Source organism: Neofelis nebulosa, chromosome 1, assembly GCF_028018385.1.
Source record: "Neofelis nebulosa isolate mNeoNeb1 chromosome 1, mNeoNeb1.pri, whole genome shotgun sequence".
Lineage (NCBI taxonomy): Eukaryota > Metazoa > Chordata > Mammalia > Carnivora > Felidae > Neofelis > Neofelis nebulosa.
The window spans coordinates 100196973-100218257 of record NC_080782.1 but is presented as its reverse complement, the minus strand read 5'-3'; the positions used below and the strand labels follow the sequence as shown (position 1 = coordinate 100218257).

At 37.8% G+C, this 21285-nt stretch overlaps 2 protein-coding genes across 9 annotated transcripts in view; both read left to right on the top strand.

Annotated features, from left to right (window-relative positions):
- POLK (DNA polymerase kappa) overlaps positions 1-9003 on the top strand; it is a 73262-nt gene extending 64259 nt beyond the window's left edge. For 7 of the 8 annotated variants that reach the window (XM_058729329.1, XM_058729338.1, XM_058729318.1 and 4 more), the window contains 5 exons: positions 985-1081; positions 3135-3306; positions 5163-6107; positions 7146-7188; positions 7368-9003. In XM_058729329.1, the coding sequence (XP_058585312.1) occupies positions 985-1081; positions 3135-3306; positions 5163-6107; positions 7146-7188; positions 7368-7443 (1333 nt within the window). In that variant the 3' untranslated portion in view covers positions 7444-9003. The remainder of the gene's footprint in view (positions 1-984; positions 1082-3134; positions 3307-5162; positions 6108-7145; positions 7189-7367) is intronic. The other variant, XM_058729347.1, reaches the window with a different exon arrangement.
- A 3186-nt stretch (positions 9004-12189) lies between these two features.
- The window catches only part of ANKDD1B (ankyrin repeat and death domain containing 1B), a 66619-nt gene continuing 57523 nt past the window's right edge, over positions 12190-21285 (top strand). The window contains exon 1 of the mRNA XM_058729432.1: positions 12190-13641. Within this exon, the coding sequence (XP_058585415.1) occupies positions 13470-13641 (172 nt within the window). The 5' untranslated portion in view covers positions 12190-13469. The remainder of the gene's footprint in view (positions 13642-21285) is intronic.

Sequence of the window (21285 nt, the reverse complement as noted above, 5' to 3'; positions counted from 1 at the left end):
TAGAAATGCAGTGGATTTATGTACATTGATTTTGTATCCTGCAACCTTACTGAATTCATTATTAGTTCTAGTAGCTCTTTAGTGGAATCTTTCAAGGTTTTTATATATAGTATCATGTCTTCTACAAATAGTGAAAAGATTTACTTCTTACCAATTTGGATGCCTTTTATTTCTTTTTGTTGTCTGATAGCTGTGGCTAGGACTTCTAGTATTTTGTTGAATAAAAGTGGTAAAAGTGGACATCCTTGTATTGTACCTGACCTCAGAGGAAAGGCTCTCAGTTCTTCCCCATTGAATATGATGTTAGCTATGGGTTTTTCATATAAGGCATTTTTATGTTGAGATATGTTTCCTCTAAACATACTTAACATTTTTTTAATGTTTAATTTATTTTTGAGAGGGAAAGAGACAGAGAGCAAATGGGGGAGGGGCAGGCAGACACACACACACACACACACACACACACACACACACACAGAATCAGAAGCAGGCTCCAGGCTCTGAGCTGTCAGCACAGAGCCCAACGCAGGGCTTGATCCCACGAACTGTGAGATCATGACCTGAGCCAAAGTTGGTCACTAAACTGACTGAGCCACCCAGGCACCCCTCTAAAACCTACTTTGTTGAGTTTTTTTTTTTTTTTTATCATGAGTAGATGTCATACTTTGTCAAATGCTTTTTCTGCAGATACTGAAATGATCATACAGTTTTTATCCCTTCTCTTATTGTTGCGATATATCAGACTTTAACCTCCTTTTAAAAAAACTACTATAGGTGAAATCAGTTTAACTATAAATGATCTCCCATTATTCATGTAGATCTTAGATGTTTTTTCTTAATTATATCTTAGTTCATCTGAAAATTTTGTTTTGTACTGCAGAAAAATATAACTTAATGACAGCCCATTAAAACATACTATCTCATTCCTAAATTATCCTGAATTATAGTTTACTCTGTGCACCAAAATCATTCTTGTCTTTTTAGGACATTCAGTGAGATGAGTAAAGCAGAAGAACAGTATAGCTTGTGCCAGGAACTTTGCAGTGAACTTGCTCAAGATCTGCAGAAAGAAGGATTAAAGGTACTTTATTTAGATGCAGTGTTCTTAGATTTAACATTTTTTAATAATAAAATACTACCTTAAAGGAAGAGTTAGATTTTGCATCTGAGTACAAATTGAGAAATATTGAGTATCCCCAATAAATAAAGAGTAATCCCCAATAGAGATAGATTCAGTTTCTCAATAAATTGAGAAATATAGAGTATCCCCAAGAGAGACAAATTCAATTCTGACCCATAATTGAGGCCTATACTGAGATCAGTCGATGAAGAAACAACTTAGGAGGGTGGGCTGGCTCCAGTATAATTCCAGAGTTTATACTACTTGAGGAGTACATTTGAATAAGTTCAGAATCAGACTTATAATGGCATTAGAGAATAAAGCAAAGGTAATGATTTCCCTAGAACTGTATTTACTTATTATAAATGTCTTTCCAACCATCTTTTAATGTTTTCCTCAGGTAGACGATTTTCTAAAATAGGCATTTTGTTTCAATTCTCGAATTCCAGATTGTTTAACATACTGAGAACAAAACCTTGAAGACCCTGAATTTCTATTTTATAACCTTCACTCACAACAATCTATATGTAGTATTTTTCCAAACTCTCAAACCAGAGGTGGCGTTTTTACAAAGTGTAGCACAAAGGTATTCAAAAGTTATTACCAAAAAACCCCCCAAAACAACAAAGGTTATTACAAAGAATGGGATATCTATATAAGTACATTATATATCTTATAATCCTTTTCTATCATACCTGAGTGTGAAGATTTTTTTAAAAAATTGTTTTAATAAACCTGTAATTTGGGAATCATCTCAGATTTATAAGAAAAGTAGCAAAGATAATATAGAGAGTTCTGATATACCCTGTATTATCATAGCTATATTATTACAGTACATTTGTCGAAGCTAATAAACTGACATTAGCACATTTCTATTGGCTAACCTCCAGACATTATTTGGATTTTACTCTTTTTCCATTAAAGTCCTCTTTCTATTCCAGGATTCAGTCCAGGGAACCACGCTGTGTTTAGTTGTCGTGTCTCCCAATCTCCTCTAATCTGTGAAAGTTTATCAGTATTTCCTTGTTTTTCATGACCTTAACAGTCTTAAGGAGTATTGGCCGGGTATCCTGCAAGATGTCTTTCCATCCAGGTTTGGGTGATGTTTTTCTAATGATTAGACCAGGTTATGAATTTTTAGAAAGAGTACCAGAAGTGAACTGTCCTCATTACATCCTATCAGGGTATATGATAACTACAAGGTATCATAAATGATACTAACCGTTGTCACCTGGTTAAGTTAGTGTTTGCTAGGCTTTTCCACTGTGAAGTTACTATTTTTCCCTTTCATACTCTATTCTTTGGAAGTGAGTTAATAAGTCAACCCACACTCAGAACCTCCAGGGGGTAATAAAATACACATAACATAGAATTTATCATTTTAACCATTTTTAAGTTACATTTCTGTCATATTGAGTTCATTCATATTGTGCAACCATCACCACTATTAATCTCCAGAGTTTTTTCATTATCCCACACTGAAACCCTGTACCCATTAAACAGTAACTGTAAAGGGAGTTCTTTTTTTTTTTTTTTTTTTTTTTTTTTTTTATTGGGACAGAGAGAGACAGAGCATGAACGGGGTAGGGGCAGAGAGAGAGGGAGACACAGAATCGGAAACAGGCTCCAGGCTCCGAGCCATCAGCCCAGAGCCTGACGCGGGGCTCGAACTCACGGACCGCGAGATTGTGACCTGGCTGAAGTCGGACGCTTAACCGACTGCGCCACCCAGGCACCCAAGGGAGTTCTTATGTGCAAATGGTTTAGCATAGTATCTAGCATACAGTAGACACACAGTAAGTGTGAGGGGAGTAATAATTATTGGCTAAAATGGGATTTTTAGATATTTCAGTTATTCTTTTTAGCAGATTTCATTACCATGTTTTATAAATAATTGATTATACTTCTATATTATGTGTATTTAAGAGATCTTTCTAAATTTTTGTAACCTACAAATTAACTTTTTTCTAGAAGTTAGAAAGCCATATGTAACAATGTATTCTGTTTGTTGCAGGGTAGAACTGTTACCATTAAACTGAAGAATGTAAATTTTGAAGTAAAAACTCGTGCATGTACAGTTTCATCTGTTGTTTCTACTGCAGAAGAAATATTTGCTATTGCTAAAGACTTGCTAAGAACAGAAATTGATGCTGATTTTCCACATCCCTTGAGATTAAGACTTATGGGTATGACTTGTTTTTCCTTAAATCTGCTAGACCTTCCCAAATAAATTAACTTGGGAAATAGTCTCTCCTTCGTTTTATCTCTTAAACCCGTTGAGGAGTTTGTACCTATGCTGCCATTTTTCTTAATTCTTAGAACCTGATGTAGGTGGAACAATGCTCATTAATTTAATCCCCATAAGAACCAGATAAAGTTGTTCTTTTCCTTACTACTTAGTGAAATCCTTCGGGCTAGGTATGTTTCAGAATTTTAAACTTTTCAGATTTTATGAAAGTGAATTTAGTGCATATACTCACTATGTTTTGTAATACTGTTTTGGTATCTGAGGCACCACCTTATGATAAACACATTAATATTTTTGTAGCAAACAAGAAAATATCACACTAGGTTAAAGAGAATTGGGTGAGAGGAGGTATATGGACAATCACTCCAAATGCCAACTTTACTGCTAAGAGTGGATTATTAGCCATGCTTTCATGTATGAAAGACAGCACACACTTGAAATTGATTGAATAAAGTTTGTTAAATAAAAGAGCTAAAGTGCCGGGGCACCTGGGTGGCTCAGTCCATTAAGCTTCCAACTTTGGCTCAGGTCACAATCTCATGGTTCCGAAATTCAAGCCCCTTCCTGGGCTTCCACACTGACAGTGCAGAACCTGCTTGGGATTCTCTCTTTCCCTCCCTCTGCCCCTTCTGTGCTGTCTCTCTCTCTTGCGCTCTCTCTCAAAATAAATAAATAAACTAAAAACAAAACCCCAAATCTAAAGAGCAGATGTTAATGACAGCATCATTCATAATTGCCAAAATTGGAAACAATAAAAATGCACATAAAAAGACATGGAGGCACCTTAAATGTAAATTATATTATTATATTACATTTATTATTATTAAAAGAAAGAAGCCAGTTTGAAAGGTTAAATACCGTCTGATTCAAACTTATGAAATCTGGAAGAGACAAAACTGTGGAGACAGTGAAAAGATCAGTGTATGTCAAGGGTTAGGGGTGAGGAAGGGATAAATAGACGTAGCACAGAGGACTTCCAGGGCAGTGAAACTATTGTGTATGATTATATAATGGTGGATACAAATCATTAAACACTTGTCAAAATCCATAGGATGTACAACACCAGGAGTGAACCTAATGTAAACTATGAGCTTTGAGTGTTAATGTTGTGTCACTATACGTTCATCATTTGTAACAAATGTACCACTCTGGTGCAATATGTCAGTTGGAGGAGGCTGTGCGTGGTGCGGGCAGAGGATATGTAGGAACTGCACTTTCTGCTCACTATTGCTGTGAACCTAAAAAAGAGCTAAAGAGTTTTTGAAATTGACTCCAATTAGTTGGTTTTTTTTTTTTTAATTTGTTAATGTTTATTCATTTTTTGAGAGACAGAGTGCAAGTGGGAGAGGGGCAGAGAGAGGAAGACACAGAATCTGAAGCAGGCTCCAGGCTCTAAGCTGTCAGCACAGAGCCTGATGCAGGGCTTGAACCCACACTGTGAGATCATGACCTGAGCAGAAGTCAGATGTTTAACCAACTAGCCACCCAGGTGCCTCAGTTAGTTGATCTTTAATGGTAACTTATGTCAGATGTTAATTGAAAGACTTATATAATCATGCGAACTCCCAACAGATACTATTTAGTGACACCCAGTTTTATAAAGGAATGTAAATTTCATGCAAAGTACCTGTTTTGAAAACTCATCCTTTAATTCAGAAAATATGCAGTATTGCTTATTATTTTTCTCTAAACAGCCTTTTGTATATATGTCACAACAATATTATGCAAAATATTTTTATGCATTATGAGTGAATTGGCTTTGTTAAGCAATTAATTGTGGTTGGTTTAATTTAGGTGTACGGTTATCTAGTTTTCCCAATGAAGAAGACAAGAAACAGCAACAAAGGAGCATTATTGGCTTTTTACAGGCTGGAAACCAAGCTCTGTCAGCTACTGGGCACATGCTAGAGAAAACTGACAAAGATCAGTTTCTAAAACCTCTAGAAATGTCTCAAAAGAAGAGCTTCTTTGATAAAAAGCGATCAGAAAGGAAATGGGGCCAACAAGACACATTTAAGTGTGAAGCTGTGGATACACAAAGTTTACAGACATCAGATTCATTCCAAGTTTTAAAGAAGATGAACGAGAATTTAGAAACATCAGAGAATTCAAATAAGTCTCAGATATTTACCTGTCCCATTTGCTTTAGGGAGCAAGGAAGCATCAGTCTGGAAGCCTTTAATAAACATGTAGATGCCTGTCTTGATGGACCTTCAATTAATGAAGACCGTAAAATGTTCTCATGCTCACATGCTTCCTCTATAGAAGTTAACAGGAAAGAAAATGTACATCATTCTTTTTCACTCCATGAGAAGCAGGATTATGAAACCCATCAGAAGCATTCAGGAATCAATTCAGTAGATTGTGCAGAGCTAGTAGAGACTAAAGGTAACCCACCTAAAGCAGAAAGTGTAGGTGCTTTAAGTGATAAGCACAGCAAAGAGGAATGTGCTGTTTTTCCAAGAAAATCGTTTAATACTGAGCAACATTATCAGAATTCTTTCTCCCCTGTTTCACTGGAAGATATGGGGTCAAGTCAGCAAGAATCCCCCCAGCCTTATTTACCCGAAGTGATAATAACCCAAGCTCTAGTTTGTCCTATTTGTAACCTGGAACAAAAGACTTCAGATCTTAACCTGTTCAATATGCATGTGGATATATGCTTAAATAAAGGCATTATCCAGGAACTGAGAAAGGATAATCTAGCTAATCAACCCAGAGAAAGCACCAAAAGTACTGGTGAGTTTGTAGTCATTTTATTTTATTTTATTTTATTTTTTAACATTTATTTATTTTTGAGCCAGAGAGAGACAGAGCATGAACGGGGAAGGGGCAGAGAGAGAGGGAGACACAGAATCGGAAGCAGGCTCCAGGCTCTGAGCCATCAGCCCAGAGCCCCACGTGGGGCTCGAACTCACGGACCGTGAGATCATGACCTGAGCTGAAGTCGGACGCTCAACCGACTGAGCCACCCAGGCGCCCCCTGTAGTCATTTTAAAGAACTTGATTATATAGGAATGTTTTATTAAAATTGAGATTGTTGTTAAATATGAAGCATATACAATTAAAGGGATAGTTTGTATATGCTACCATTTAGGAAAATGTTATTTACCTTATTAGCATAGGTTAGAATTAACCGAAGCCATTAGATTTTACATTTTGGGAAAACTCCATTTGGGGCTTGATTTAGCACAGAACGAACTCATAAATTCAGGGAGCTAAGTGATCTCATAAAAAATGAGATTCCTGTGGAAGGAATAAGTCACAGGGATAAAAGGTAGAGCATAGAGAATATAGTCAATGGGACTATAATAGTACTGTATGGTGACAGATGATAGCTCCATTTGTGGTGAGCACAGCATATCATTTGTTGAATCACTGTGTTGTATACCTGAAACTAATAGAACACTGTGTGTCAATTATACTTCAATTTAAATAAAGAAGAAAGAAAAATTCGTTAAGAAAACTTTTGCCAAGGCACAGTGGTAAATTAACTATAATCACACAACCAGAAAGCCTCTTTAAGTTGTTTTTTGGTAGTCTGAGTCTAACTCAACTTCAAAAATAAAATTAAGTGTATACTGATAAAATAAGTAAATTACAAAGAAATAATGCTATAAAGTTAGTTTCTGGTATGTCTACATATAAATTATGTGGTACTAAGGAAGTTTTTATTATCTTTAATCAGTCAGCTTTACCTCTTTAGATTTTTATACAGCTTTATAATTATTTCATGTTGTTCATTATGGAATTTCTTAACTTTTCTTTCCTCTAAAGATACCTCAGGCCAAGCACAAAAGACTGCAACAAAAACAAAAAGGTATGGCTAATTTGAGTTTTAACAAAGCTGGCTATAAAATTGTTATATTTTGAGGTCTAATTTTTCGGGAATGTTAAAATCTGCTCTTATAAATCAAGTACAATTTTAAAAATCAGTGATTTGCAGAACAGTTAAAAAATATCTTCTTGCATTTTAATTGCTGTTCTTTTTCATTCCAGGCCAGGAATGTACTCATCGTCAAAGAAAGTAAAACCAAACAGTCCCAGACACACTCTTGATACATTTTTTAAATGAATATTGAACATTTTACCATTGAACATTTTATTCTTACTTGAAACTTGTTACTTTATAGTCAACAAATCTCTTGTTCTTCATTAAGTTTACAAATTCATTTAGTGAAAGACAAGTGCAATAATTCCTTCCCAAATGACATTTCCTTCATATGAATTTGGAATATAGACTAGTTTACTTCTTTACACATTTTGGATAACCAAGAGAATTTCACTTCTATTATACATCAATCAGAAATCAGTCCTGTTACAGATCATTTTAAAATGAGAAATTAGGAATGGAATCAGAAAGTGATTTTTTTCCTAATTACATTTTATAATAAATATAAAAATATATTTATAAGGGCTCTCAGAGGTTCTCACAAACCTATGTTAGCATAATAATATTTCAGCACTTAACCACTTTGTTGGCATTGGACTGCTATATTTGATTTTGGTAACTTCTACAACTTCATATATTCGTAGTTTACCTCCTGGGATATTCAAATACCTTGTGAGCCTTCGTAATTAAAATTTATTCTAAGTTCTATGAAGAATATTAGCTGGGCAGAACAAGCATGAAGGTTTCGTTATCTTCAGGAAAATAATATCACAGTATTATCTTCTGTGTTAAAAGAATTCTTTAAAATTTGATTATCCCTTTGATTTCTTTATTTAGAATTCCTTTATGAATAAGCATGTGGCTCACTTTAACAATATTTAGTGTAAGATTCAAGGTGTTAATTTCTGTATAGGACTTTTAAGTGGTGGTATTTCATTTCTTAACAGTTATGTTTATACTTTACACAGATCTATAAAAAAGGATAAATTGTACGCTCACTTTATTTTTATTGTAACCCTTTAGAAAGAAGTAATTCAAAAGATGAATGTGTATTAAAGCATCTCATTCATCTTAGTTATATTTCTATCACATTTTTGTTAATATTAATGAAAGAAGATAGCTTAATAGTGATCATCGTAGTTACTGCAAATACTTTTGTGCTATTAATAGAATTTTTTTCAAAAAACAATTATTTAATTGAAACATGAAATGGAAGCCATTTTCTGTTACTCCTTTAGAGAACTGAATCTTTTGCCTCTTATATTTTTGTTGTCTCTTTTCCTACTTTTCATGTTATAGCTCATTATCTGAATTTATAAAGAAATAATATTTTAGGAATAGGTTAAATTAGAATCTCATACAGCTTTTGGCCAAAGTGGTAACTGACTTTAAATTATTGTATTATTATATTTATTATGCCAGTCTCAGGCCTAATTATTATCCTATGCTATGGCAAGTTCAGAGTTCTTATGTGATTTATATATCTCAATTCTGTACAAAATTAAGTTTAGTAAAGCACTGATTTAATGTCTTGAAAAGTTAATAGTATCATATTTTGTTTTTTCCATCTTGCCTCAGATTTATTTTTACTGTATTTTCAACTTTAAATATGAAATTATTTTCAGCTATGTGATTCATGTAATTGAATGTTATCATTTAGTAATATTTAATAATAATTTAAAATAAAATTGGAAGTGTTTCATTGATCTTTTAGCCAATAAAAATGGTTTTCTTACTTTTCTACTCTTTTCTCACCTCTGATTCTTTGTCTTTGATTCTCTTTGCCCCGAATTCTCTCCACATTCTCTTCTATTTAATGTATCCAACTTATTTACTTTTCATTATGATTTTGCTTTGAGGTATTTTTAGGAAATACAGCAAAACTACAAAGAATAACCACTTATGATCTTATCTACTTAGAGGGTCAGAACATAGGGAACCACCTGAGAGAACATATTTGCAACACATTTGACTGGCCCCAAACTAGTATCCAGAATATATAATCCAGAAGGTAAAAATGACTCCTCTGTATTAGTAAGAAAGAGACAGATAGCCAATAGAAATTTGGACAAAAGACTTTAAATGTCACTTTACATAAAAAGAAGTCCAAATGGCCACGAAATATGAAAAATTCTCAGCCATTTTAGAAATAGGGAAATAAAAAATAAAACCACAAGGAAGTATCACTACATCCCTACCAGATTCACAAAAATGAAAAGATCCAATGATATTAAATTGTGGTGATGTTGTGGAGCAATGTAAACTCTACTTTTGAAAACAATCACTTTGGAAAACAGTTTGCCCTTCTTCAGTAAATTTGAAGATGTGTACACTTAACCTAGCAACTGCACTCCTAAATAAACACCTTTGTTGGTTTTCTTCCATTTGCTCTCCAAATTACTGGCCAAATTATTGGCCCTTGACCATGTTTTTGTCTAGTAAGGGGCCATGGCAACGGGGAAACCACTACAGGAGATTTCAGGGAGGAAAGCAGATGAAGTTGGGTATTTATTCCCACATGTAAGTTTGGTATGATCATCTTGAGCAGGTTAGGTTCCTTGACCAAAGGTCACAACTGTTTTTTTGTGTTTTTTGTTTTAATGTTTATTTTTGAGAGAGAGCATAAGTGAGGGAGGGGCAGAGAAGAGAGACAGAGACAAAGAGACAGATGTTCCAAAGCAGGTTCTGCACTGAGACTGAGTGTGCAGAGCCCAGCAAACTCACGAACCTTGAGATCACGACCTGAGCTGAAGTCAGATGCTTAACTGACTGAGCCACCCAGGTGCCCCTAGTCACAATTTCTTTATACTGTGTTCTCTGCTCTCTTCAGTTTCTGATAATCCTTTCCTTCCCTCACCCCATCAGCCTGGGAGTGGCAACAGAGCCTTGCTCTTATTAGTTTTGGGGTGCTGCGGTATCTTTTGTGGTTCCCCCACACCTTTGTAAATGGTCCTTAAATTCATCTCACAATACAAACGTTTTTCCTGCTCAGAGCCCTAACTGATACAATGTCTTGGGGAAAATATTGAACATGTTCCTTAGGAAGTATGTACAAGAATGCTTCTAGGGTCCCCTCCCTACGGAAAATAAAAAAACAACCTCAATGCAACCTGGCTATAAGCATACATGACAACATCCCTCACAACCTTGTGACATGAGACCACTTAATCAAAGAAGTAAAAAATATGTAAAGAACTATGCCACGTGACGTTCGGGGCTCAGTTCTTCAGGTACAAACCCAACTGAGCAATGCCAGCATGAAGAAAGTTGCCTCCTGGAAAGAAAAGCCTCGGTATCATGACTCTGTGTAAGAATCCTGCTAAACTAGCAGCACTGTAATAGCCAAAAATAGAAAATAAACCAGATATTAATTTAATTCTACCATTGTATATTCATGTCTATTAACAATTCAATTCTATACAGTGGCAAAAATGAAGGCAGTAAGCCAACAGTAGATGAATATCACAAACAATCTAGAGTAAAAGAAGTAAGTCATAGATGGCAAGTCATGGCATGCCATCAGCATGAATACATTTGTAAGCAGTGCACAATAGTTAAAACTGTTGTGTTAAGGATTTATCCATATGAGATCAGATTACTAAGAAAAGCAAGTATGTTACTGTCCTGAAAGTTAGAATAAAGGTTTCTTCTCTAGGGAGATAGTGAAATGTGATTGGGGAATGGTACATAGAGCTGCTGGGATACAATCAGTGTTCCATTTCTTGGGTGGTTGATTGCATGGAGGTTGCCTTTAAAAATATTCTTTAGGGGCACCTGGGTGGCTCAGTAGGTTGAGCGTCCCACTCTTGATTTTGAAATCAGATCATGATTTCATAGTTTGTGGGGTCGAGCCCCACATCAGGCTCTATGCTGACAGCATAGAGCCTGCTTGGGATTCTCTCTCCTCTCTGTCTGCCCCTTCCCCTGCTCACTTGCACACACACTCTCTCTCTCAAAATAAATAAGTAAACATTAAAAAAATTCCTTAAGCTGTACATACATATTTTATACACACTTGTTCATATGTGACCCAAAATCATAATAAAAAACCAATTCACAAAGTTCCTGAAAATTTAACAATCTGATCCTGCAAGCCAGTACAAGCTAGCTGCTACATATCATTCTCCATGATACACTCCAAACATAGGCTTGGCAAGCCATTCAAGTCCGACTGCACAGCTTATAGTTTCCTGAAGAGACCAAGCTATCTCTCCCCTCTGGTATGAAGCTTGCTCCCTCTGTCCTGAATGTGCTTCCTGAATGTGTTTTTGCTGTCTCCCACCATTCACAACTACTCATCTTTCAACTCAGTCCAGGGGCTGCTTTCAGGAGAGGGCCCTGCCCTCTGGAAAAGCTGATCAGTCATTCCTTTGTGCTTCCATTTCTCTATGAGGACACTGAAACATTCCTCACTATGGCTTTGCTGTGGTCTTGTCCCACTAGATTGCAGGTTGCTAGAGATCCTAGGCTGTCTTCACTGATCTCCAAATTCTAGGTGTGAAGTGAATGGCGTGGCGCTTAGTGCTACTATCATTTGATGACCTATAAATGAATAAATAATATGTAACCAAAGAGTGGTGTCTATTACTATCTTACTGTTTTTCTCTGGGAAGACAGGTGGTGGCTGATGTAAGTGGCTGCACTCAAGCTGGGCTCTAAGGGATGGGCCTTCCAGAAAGAAGGAATTATATTTCTTTTCCTTTATTGGACATTGGCTTGCATTATAAATGTTTTATTACTGTGTGTGGCCTCTTTTGGGTGGCTTGGAAGTATTTGGAAGAAGGCTCCAAATATTACTATTAACCTTAGGCTTAAAAAAATGGTTTTTGAGGAAATATTCCATTTTGAAAACCATACTTGGTGCCTAGTGCTGATTTTTTTTTTTTTTAAGTAATATTCCATTTTGAAAAGTGGTAATAGATTTGGTAGGATTTTAGTGAACTTCACAGAGCAATGGAGTTTATTTCCCTGGAGCAAAAACTGTTCTTTTGTTGTATAATTCAGGGATTATCACTTTTGCTTTGTAATGCAGAGCAAAACAGTTGGATTAACAGTTGTTCAAGAAAAACTCAAACGCTATTATGGTGAGTAATGGAAACATTCCATTTGTTAAGCAAACCATAATATTGAACTGTTCTTACAAATGTGATGTAATTTCTAATTGTTGCTCAGCGAGACTGAAGATAATTCAGAGGCAAATAGTGTTGACGCTTTACTTCTAAGCCGTCTCTTTTTATTATGATTTCAAACTCCTAAAACATTCATATACATAGATATACATACCTTAGATATGTGTGCACACACACACAACCTCTACCAAACCCTTGTCTATTGAAATCTGTCTACCCTTGTAAGACCCCTTGAAAATGTCCACTTCTTTACATTTTTTTATTAGCTCATTTCTCTTTAAATCATCTTGTGCGTTTTTATAGACAATGCTCTCTTAAACGTGTGTGCGTGTGCGCGAGCTTGCGCACGCGCATGCGTTTAAAAAGGTGGGTCAGTTCTGGGGTCAAATCTAGTTCTGTTTTATGAGGACTTAGGTTTTTGGGGGGTTTTTTCCACTCCTAGAATGTGCTAATGTGAGATGTGCCATTGTTTTGTTTGGTTTTATTTTGTAACCCGTTGAACCCACTGTGCTCAGGTGCTGTGGATTCAGGGCAGAAGTCCCGGTTGTCCTCCAATACTCCGTTTTTCTTCACTATTCCTAGAATTTGAGCTAGGCACACGGTTGTCCTGAATAGATTACTCTATTTGATCAACTTTATAAACCGCTAAGAAATAATACCCAAGACGGGGAGTCCAACAGCTCACGACTGCATTAAAATAGGATACCAAGGTTTGGGAGAAGAAACTGAGAGACTTTATTCCAAGGAAAATTCTGGAAGCCCATTTAGGAGTGATTTAATACTGAAGTTCTAAGTGTTGGTTACAAATCCAGCCTCGACGTTTCTCAAAGTTGTACGAAGCACTCAAGTGTGAGTTGGGCGTCTTCGCAGAGCGCTTCACCTCAGGTGAAACAAATCCTGAGACGGCGCAAGCCGCACCCGCAGGCAGACCCGCCCAGGCGGCCGCTCTGGGCTGCGCAGGAAAACGCGGGGCAAGCGGCCCCGAGACCGCCCGGAACCGAGAGCCACAGAGCGGCCCGACCGAGCCTTCCCGCCCGCGCGCTGCGGCACCCCCCCCCCCGCCCCCCCCCGGGGGCGCACATGGATCCCGCCCGAAGCAGCCCGGGTCGCCAGGCGGCGGCGCGAGAGCTACTGCGAGGCGCGGCCGCGGCCGCGAAGGGCCTTCGGGAAGATCTGAGGGGCGCGGTGGTCCGACCCTGGATCCCGAAGCATGAGGGGCCCCGAGAGGAGGCGGCGGCGGGACACGAGATCCGTGAGTTCCAGGACGCGGGGTGCAAACGTGGCGGTGGCGGCGCCTGGTGGGCGCTTCAGGACTGGGGGCTGGGCGCCCACCCTCCGCCCACGCAGCCCCTGTGGGCTAGTTTGCCCACCCAAGTTTTGGCTCAGACTGTTTTATTTCAGGTGAAGCCTCTACTGTGGATGGAAGGAAAGAGTTGCTCTTTCAATTTAAGGAAGAGTGTTTGGTTTTTGGGTTTTTTTTTGTGTGTGTGTGTGTGTTTTTTTTTTTTTTAATAATTACGCCCTATTGCAAATACGGAAAGAGTTTTATATGCTGTTATCGCCTATATCCTGACTCATGCAGTGATTTATTGTGTGACTTTAAATCACTTAATCTTTCTGTGCTTAGGTGTTTGAAAGCATGGGATGGGTCTTTTGTGCCTTGAGATTAAATTATAAATTTTTTTTAACGTTTATTTAATTAATTAATTTATTTATTCAACGTTTTTTATTTATTTTTGGGACAGAGAGAGACAGAGCATGAACGGGGGAGGGGCAGAGAGAGAGGGAGACACAGAACCGGAAACAGGCTCCAGGCTCCGAGCCATCAGCCCAGAGCCTGACGCGGGGCTCGAACTCACGGGCCGCGAGATCGTGACCTGGCTGAAGTCGGACGCTTAACTGACTGCGCCACCCAGGCGCCCCCGTTTATTTTATTTTTGAGACAGAGAGAGACAGAGCATGAACGGGGGAGGGTCAGAGAGGGAGACACAGAATCTGAAACAGGCTCCAGGCTCTGAGCTGTCAGCACAGAGCCCGACGCGGGGCTCGAACTCACGGACTGTGAGATCATGACCTGAGCCAAAGTCCGCTGCTCAACCGACTGAGCCACCCAGGCACCCCCCCTTGAGATTAAATTTATAGCATAAACTGAGGCACATTGTTCAAGAATCTTTAAAAGTTGAGAATGATTTCCAGACTGTTAACAGAGCACCAGTTCCTTAATAATGTTTATTTAGTTCGTCCATCTGTCCATTCATTCATTCTAGAAATATTTTCAAGAGCTTACTACTTACTGGACATATTTTAGATGAGTATGAAGTCGGAGCATGACAGCCCTTCTAGTTTTGGTGGAGGGTTGATAGACGAAAAAATTAGTAACAGAGTAAGAAGTTATTTTAAAGCAGTGATCATTACTCCGGAGGCCACATAGCCTGACCCCATTTTAGGAAGTTTTTCTCCTGTGTCTTCTTCTAAAAGTTTTATGGTTTTATGTTTTACGTTTTCCTCTATGATCTATTTCGAGTTAATTTTTGTGTAAAGAATGAAGTTTAACATCAAGGCTCATTTGTTTTGTTTTGTTTTGTTTCATTTTGGACGTCCAGTTGTTCAAATACCATTTGTTGAAATGATTATCCTTTCGCTGCTGTCACAGACTTTGCACCTTTATCAAAAATCAACTGGCTGTATTTGTGAGAGTTTATTTCTCAACTCTGTATTTTGTTCAATCCATCTATGTGTTTCTCTGCCAATACCATGCTGTATTGATTATTGTAGATTTATAATAAGTATTGTGACTCCTCCAATGTTATTCTTCTTTTTCAAAATTGTTTTGGTTATTCTAGTTCTTTTGCCTGTCCATATTGGTTTTAGAATCATCTTGTCTGTAGCTACAAAATATCCTTTTGGCATTTGATTGAATTGCATTAAATCTATGGGTCAATTTCATATAATTGACATCTTTATTACATCTTCCAATTCATGACATCATGTATCTTTTCATTTATTTAGGTATTCTTTAATTTTTCTCATCAGTATTTTGTGTTTTTTTGGTATTAGAGAAACTGGAACTTTTGTTGGATTTATATACTTTTAAGTATTTTGATTTTTGATCATTTTAATTATAATTTTTAAAATGGTATTATTTTTAAATTTTGGTTTCCATTTGTTTATGCCAGTATATAGAAAGATGGTTGAGGGGCGCCTGGGTGGCTCAGTCGGTTAAGCGGCCGACTTCGGCTCAAGTCACTATCTCGCGGTCTGTGAGTTCGAGCCCCGCATCGGGCTCTGTGCTGACAGCTCAGAGCCTGGAGCCTGTTTCAGATTCTGTGTCTCCCTCTCTCTGACCCTCCCCCGTTCATGCTCTGTCTCTCTCTGTCTCAAAAATAAATAAACGTTAAAAAAAAAAAAAAAATTGGGGCGCCTGGGTGGCGCAGTCGGTTAAGCGTCCGACTTCAGCCAGGTCACGATCTCACGGCCCGTGAGTTCGAGCCCCGCGTCGGGCTCTGGGCCGATGGCTCGGAGCCTGGAGCCTGTTTCCGATTCTGTGTCTCCCTCTCTCTCTGCCCCTCCCCCGTTCATGCTCTGTCTCTCTCTGTCCCAAAAATAAATAAAAAAACGTTGAAAAAAAAAAATTTAAAAAAAAAAAAAAATTAAAAAAAAAGAAAGATGGTTGATATTTATGTGTTGACCTTGTATCCTACAACTTTGCTAAACTCACTTATTAGTTCTAGAGCTGCTTTATACATTCTTTTGGATTTTATATGCAGATAATAAAATTGTTTGCAACTAGACTAGAGACATTTCGATTTCTTGCCAATCAGTATGCGTTTTAATACACTTCTACTGCTCTATTGTCCTGGCTAACACTTCCAGCACTGTGTTTAAGAGTTAGACTGGACATTTCTGTTTGTTCCTGGGTAAAGAAAGCATTGACATTTTTATGAGTAAGTAGAATGTTAGCTGTCAGTTTTTTGTAAATGCTCTTTATCAGGTTGAAGAAGTTCCCTTCTATTCCCAGTTTGCTGAGAGGGTTTTTTGGTTTTTGTTTTTAATCATAAATGGATGATGATTTTTTTAAAATGCTTTTTATGCATCAATTAACCATATATTTTTTCTTCTTTAGACTACCTGTATATACATTGTTTGATTTCCAAATAATGAACGAATTTTACATTCTCAGGATAAACCTTACTTGCTGTGTTAAACTTTCTATGTATCACGGGGATGTGTTTTGATAATGCTTGTTCAGAGAGTTTTGCATCGATGTTGATGAGGGATATTGGCTTGTAGTTTTTTATTCTCATAATGTCTTTGGTTGTAGAATCAAGGAAATGCTGATCTCATAAGATGAGTTGGGAAGTTTTTCCTCTTCTTGTGTCAGGTTATCTATATAATCTTGAATGAATTTGGGTAGTTTGTGATTTTTTAGAAATTATTTCATTTCATCTAAGTTGTTGAATTTATGTGAATGGAATTGTTCATAAAATTCCCTTATTCCTTTCATGTGTGTGGGAACGGTAGTGCTGTGCTCTCTTTCATTCCTTACATTGGTAATGTGTGTTCTCTCTCTTTCTCTCTTTTTGGTCAGTGTTGCTAGAGGTGTATCGATTTTATTGATGTATTCAGAGAAGCAGCTTTTGTTTTCATTGATTTTCTCTATTGTTTATCTTTTTTCAATTTTATTGATTATTGCTCTTACCTTTGCAATTTTTCTTCTGTCTGCTTGACTTAGGTGTTTTTTGCTTTTAGGTTTTTACTTTCTTAAGGTAGGAATTTACATTACTGATTTGCAACCTTCTTTTCTAATAACTTAATGCTATGAAGTTCCCTCTTATAATGCTATGAATTACCCTCTTAGCACTGCTTTAGCTGCCTCCCACACATTTTGATATATTTTATTTTTATTTTTATTCAGTTCAAAATATTTTCTAATTTCTCTTGGGTTTTCCTCTTTCATATGTGGTTTATATGTATGTATGAGAAATTGGAAGTTTTGTTAATACTGAGCATACTACCCTTCTTGGTAATATTGTTCTGGAGGTAGATGGTGGCTTCCCAATCCTCCCATCCACCCATCTAGCAAATATTTATTGAACACCTATTAGCACTAGGTACTGGAGTTCTTTCAGCTTCCTCGTGGATATTGTATTCTGGTGAAGGAAACAGATACTGAGAAAGTAAACAAATGTAATATTAATGTTGAGTAGTATCAAGTGATATGAAGAAAAAATGAAGTAGGGCACAGGGGCAGAGAATGACGGGAGAAAGGGGTTTGGATGGTCAGACATGATTTTTCAGAAGTGGTGCCATTTGAGCAGAGACCTGAATGAAATGCAGGAGGCTTGTTTTTCTACCTCAGCATTATCTACTCCTGTTTTGGCCCTCTTGCTTCATACTTACCCAAACATTGGAGTTTTTGACCCCTAAAAGTTTAAGTGAATGATACAGCTCTGTGTAATGTGTTGCTTGGTGCTGAACATTTAACATTTCCTTGATCTTATCCATTTCCAAAAAAATAAAAAAAAGACATATATAGCACAGTACTCTAAATATTACTTAGCCAAGCTGAAAATTGGTAGGTTTATGATTTGTATCGATCATTTTTTCAACTCTGTCACTTACTAGCTGGAAGGTAGACAATGGTGTGTTGGTAAATGTTTAATTACCAGCTCTCTGGGGGGACTAGTTCTGATTTGAAGTATTTTCAACTTTCCTTTGTGTAATACTTTCACCATAACTGATTTAAAGCTACAGTTTTTTCATTGGGAAGGGATACAGCCAGTTTATTAGTCTGTACAAACTGGCTTCTTCATACTGCTAAAGGTAGGTTTTATAATATCCATTTTATATTTGAATGTAAAAATTCAGAATTGTTACAAGGTTGCTTAATTAGTAAATTGTGGGCAAGTCAGCAAAAATTTTGAGCCCTAGAAATTCCCATGTAGTTGGCTTGGGTTTAAGAATCTGGCATGGGTTTTTTTTTTGTTTTTTTTTTTTAAGGGATCCTGTTTAGGGGCACCTGGGTGGCACAGTTGGTTAAGCATCCAACTTCAGTTCAGGTCATGATCTCATGGTTTGTGGGTTCAATCCCCGCATCGGGCTCTGTGCTGACAGCCTGCTTTAGATTCTTTGTCTCCCTCTCTGTCTCTGCCCCACTCATGCTCTGTGTGTCTCTCTCTCAAAAATAAATGAAACGTTAAAAAAAAAAAGTTTAAAGGGATCCTGTTTATTTTATTGTGAAGCCTGAGTTAAGAACCATTGATTTAATGGATTAAGAATCTTGTATGGTGCTTCCAATTGGTCTTAGAAGTTGCTTCAAAATTAATTTTTCTTATAGATGTAGGAGAAAAGGGACAAGGTATTTGACTTCATGGACAGAATAGAATGTGTGTGCCATATTTCAGGACACCACAAGGTCTTGATTTGCCCTGGGATGTACCCAAGAGGGAAAAGACCCAGAACTAGAACTGCACTCCCATTGGATTAATACATAGGGGCAAGGAGCTAGTGTCAGGGCCATGTGGGATCAAGGACAGAGTTGAGAAAAGTCTGGTTTAACTGACAGAATACATTAGCTAAAGCATCTGATAGAGTAAGCAGTTTGAATCTCCACTTCAGTAATACGGTTTCATACGGACACCCTGGACCTCCGCAGTGACTGAAAGCTTAGTGTTTGGATTCAGACTACCTGGAATAGTTCTATCATTTATTGTCTTTAAGACATGAGCAAGTGTTTTAACTTTTCTAAGTCTCATTTTCCTCATCTGGAAGATGGCAGTGATAATGTCTACTCCATCATGTTCTTAATTTCGTAAAAACTCCAGAGTGCTCCAACATTTAGAGATCAAGCAAAGGAGGAAGAGCCAGTAAAAGAGACTGGAAAACAGGAGGTAGTCTATCAGAGGCAAGGAGAAGAATGTTAAAAGGATGGTATGGCCCTTGGTCAAATCTGTCACGAGTTTAATGCACACAAAAAAAGTGATGACTGGCTTTGGGCAATATCGAGTGACCCTAATAAGCACAGATTCAGTGAAGTGATAGGAATGAGATCTGATTAGCATGGAGGTGAGATGAAACAGGTGAGGAGGAGGAGAGTGGTTATAGAACACATAAGAATTTGGGGAGCAATGGGTGATTAAGAAATGGAGTGGCAGTTGGAAAGGATGTGAAGTTAAGAGAATGTTTTTTTCACTGGAGGTTTTATAGCAGCTCTGTATATGTTAAGGGGAATGGTCCACTGGAGAATGCAGAGGAGAATGGGGTAATTTCCGTGAGATTGATACGTTTAATAATTGAAAAGACGAGAAGGGTGGGATCCAGAGCCCAAGGGAGCAGTTGGCCTTGGGTAGCCATAGGGCTGCTTCATTGAGTGTAAGAGTAGTAAAAGCAGAAAGTGTGGGTGTAAAAGTAGGTAGCTAGGTTGGTAGACTCAGGGGTGAGAAAATATGGAAATTATTATCTAATTGCTTATGTTTTCTCTATGCATATTGGTGATCATGGATACTAAAGTAGGCAAATTAGTAGATTAAAATACTTGAAAAGAAAGAAAAAGTCATGGAATTGAAAAATGGAAGCCTAGGGAAATGAAGTAGGATTGCTAAGATCCTACATGAGATTAATGGGTAAGAATTTAGGAGTATGTTATTTATGGGTAGTATGTTAGCATGTGTAGTCAGGATAAACCAGATTTTCCTGCAGCAACAAATCACCCCTAAGTCTGAGTGACTGAATATAGTAAAGGTCTACTCTTGCTCAGACAACATGTCCAACAGAAGGGTTTCTGCTCTACCTAGTTTCTCAGGAACCTATGTGTCAAGAACTGTAAAGAGGCCATGATTTTACTCTACTTGCAAGCTAACAAGTTAGCCTACCATGGCATCATGGATGCTAGCAGAATTCACTTCCGATCAGACACAGAGGATTGTAGTGCTCACAGTAGGAGCAGTAGCCAGCGTGTCAGCGTTTGTGTCATTTCTGCAAGCCCCATCTCCAAGGAGATGCAAAGCCCCTTGGGTTGTGTTACAGAAGAATCCTGCACTTAGGGAATCCAAATCTTTTCTAATGGGCAGGAAGCATGCCTTACTCTCTCTCTCTCTCTCTCTGTCTTTTAAGGCAAGCCATAAGCAATCCAGCCCCATGCTCCAGAGATGCATTTTTATCTCTTTTCTGATGTAGTTCACTGTGCACACATTCTGGAAAAGATGGTCTAGAGCAAAAACAGTCAGTGCTTCTGCTTATCAGATATAGAGAAACATAAGAGACCTGTGGAGAATTGTCTCCCAGTGCCAAACTAATTGAGGCACTGCCATCTTATGACCCCTTGTATTAGTTTGCTAGGGATGCTGTAACAAAGTACCACAGGTAGGGTGGCTTAAACAACAACAATTTGTCTCAGAGTTTTTGAGTCTAAAAATCCTAGATCAAGGTGTCAGCAGACTTAATTTTCCCTGAGGCCTCTCTCCTCAGCTTGTAGATAGCCATCTCCTCCCACTGTCTCCACATGGTCCTTCCTGTGTCATGTCTGTTCCAAATTTCCTCTGTTAGAAGGACACCAGTCATATTGGATTAGGGCCCACCCGAGTGACCTCATTTTAATTACCTCTTTAATGAATCTATCACCAGGGGTGCCTGGGTGGCTCAGTTGGGTAAACGTCCAACTCTTGGTTTCAGCTCAGGTCATGATCTCACAGTTCATGGGATCAAGCCCCACATCTGGCTCTGTGCTGACAGTGGAGGACCTGCTTGGGGTTCTGTCTATCTCCCTCTCTCTCTGCCACTCCCTTGCTCATCCTCTCTCTCTCTCTCTCTCAAAATAAATAAACAAATGTTAAAAAAAAAAAAAGGACCCTATATAGTCACATTTTGAGGTACTGGGAGTTAGAACTTCAGTAGATAA